The following is a 459-nucleotide window of genomic DNA, read 5'->3' as shown; positions in this document are numbered from 1 at the left end:
CATCTCTCTCGGCGCTGCCGCCGCCACCGCGCCCCCCCCTCCTGAGGCCATCCAAGACGCCAGACGCCGAGGCGAGGCGGCTACGTCGCCTTCTACACCCTCCTCACGACCATCATCCTGCTCAGCGGCGGCGAGCTCAGCGACGCCAAGCTGCGCCGCCACCTGCACCGCCTCAACGCCGAGGACAACGTCGGCACCGAGCCGACCGAGGACGTGCTGAAGCGCATGCAGGCGCAGGGCTACGTCGTCAAGCGCGTGCAGCGCGACGTCGCGAGCCAGGCCCACGACGCCCTCGAGAACACGACCTGGTACGTCGGCCCGCGCGCCCACGAGGAGGTCGGCCCCGACGGCGCCAGCGGCATTCGTGCGGCGCGTGTGGGGCCCGCAGGAGGGCGACCAGGCGACGGGACGAGCTCGAGAGGAAAATCCGCGCCAGTTTCCGCATCAAGGACGCTGCTG

The 459-nt window shown here is 71.5% G+C and overlaps 1 protein-coding gene across 1 annotated transcript in view; it reads left to right on the top strand.

The window, feature by feature from the left end:
* The window catches only part of VDBG_02097 (conserved hypothetical protein), a gene marked incomplete at both ends in the record, with an annotated part of 1430 nt that overhangs the window by 521 nt on the left and 450 nt on the right, over nt 1-459 (top strand). The window contains one exon of the mRNA XM_003007863.1: nt 47-308. Within this exon, the coding sequence (XP_003007909.1) occupies nt 47-308 (262 nt within the window). The remainder of the gene's footprint in view (nt 1-46; nt 309-459) is intronic.

Source organism: Verticillium alfalfae, genomic scaffold (assembly GCF_000150825.1).
Source record: "Verticillium alfalfae VaMs.102 supercont1.2 genomic scaffold, whole genome shotgun sequence".
Taxonomy (NCBI): domain Eukaryota; kingdom Fungi; phylum Ascomycota; class Sordariomycetes; order Glomerellales; family Plectosphaerellaceae; genus Verticillium; species Verticillium alfalfae.
Note: the sequence above shows the minus strand (reverse complement) of the source record. Positions and strands in the feature narration are given on the sequence as shown.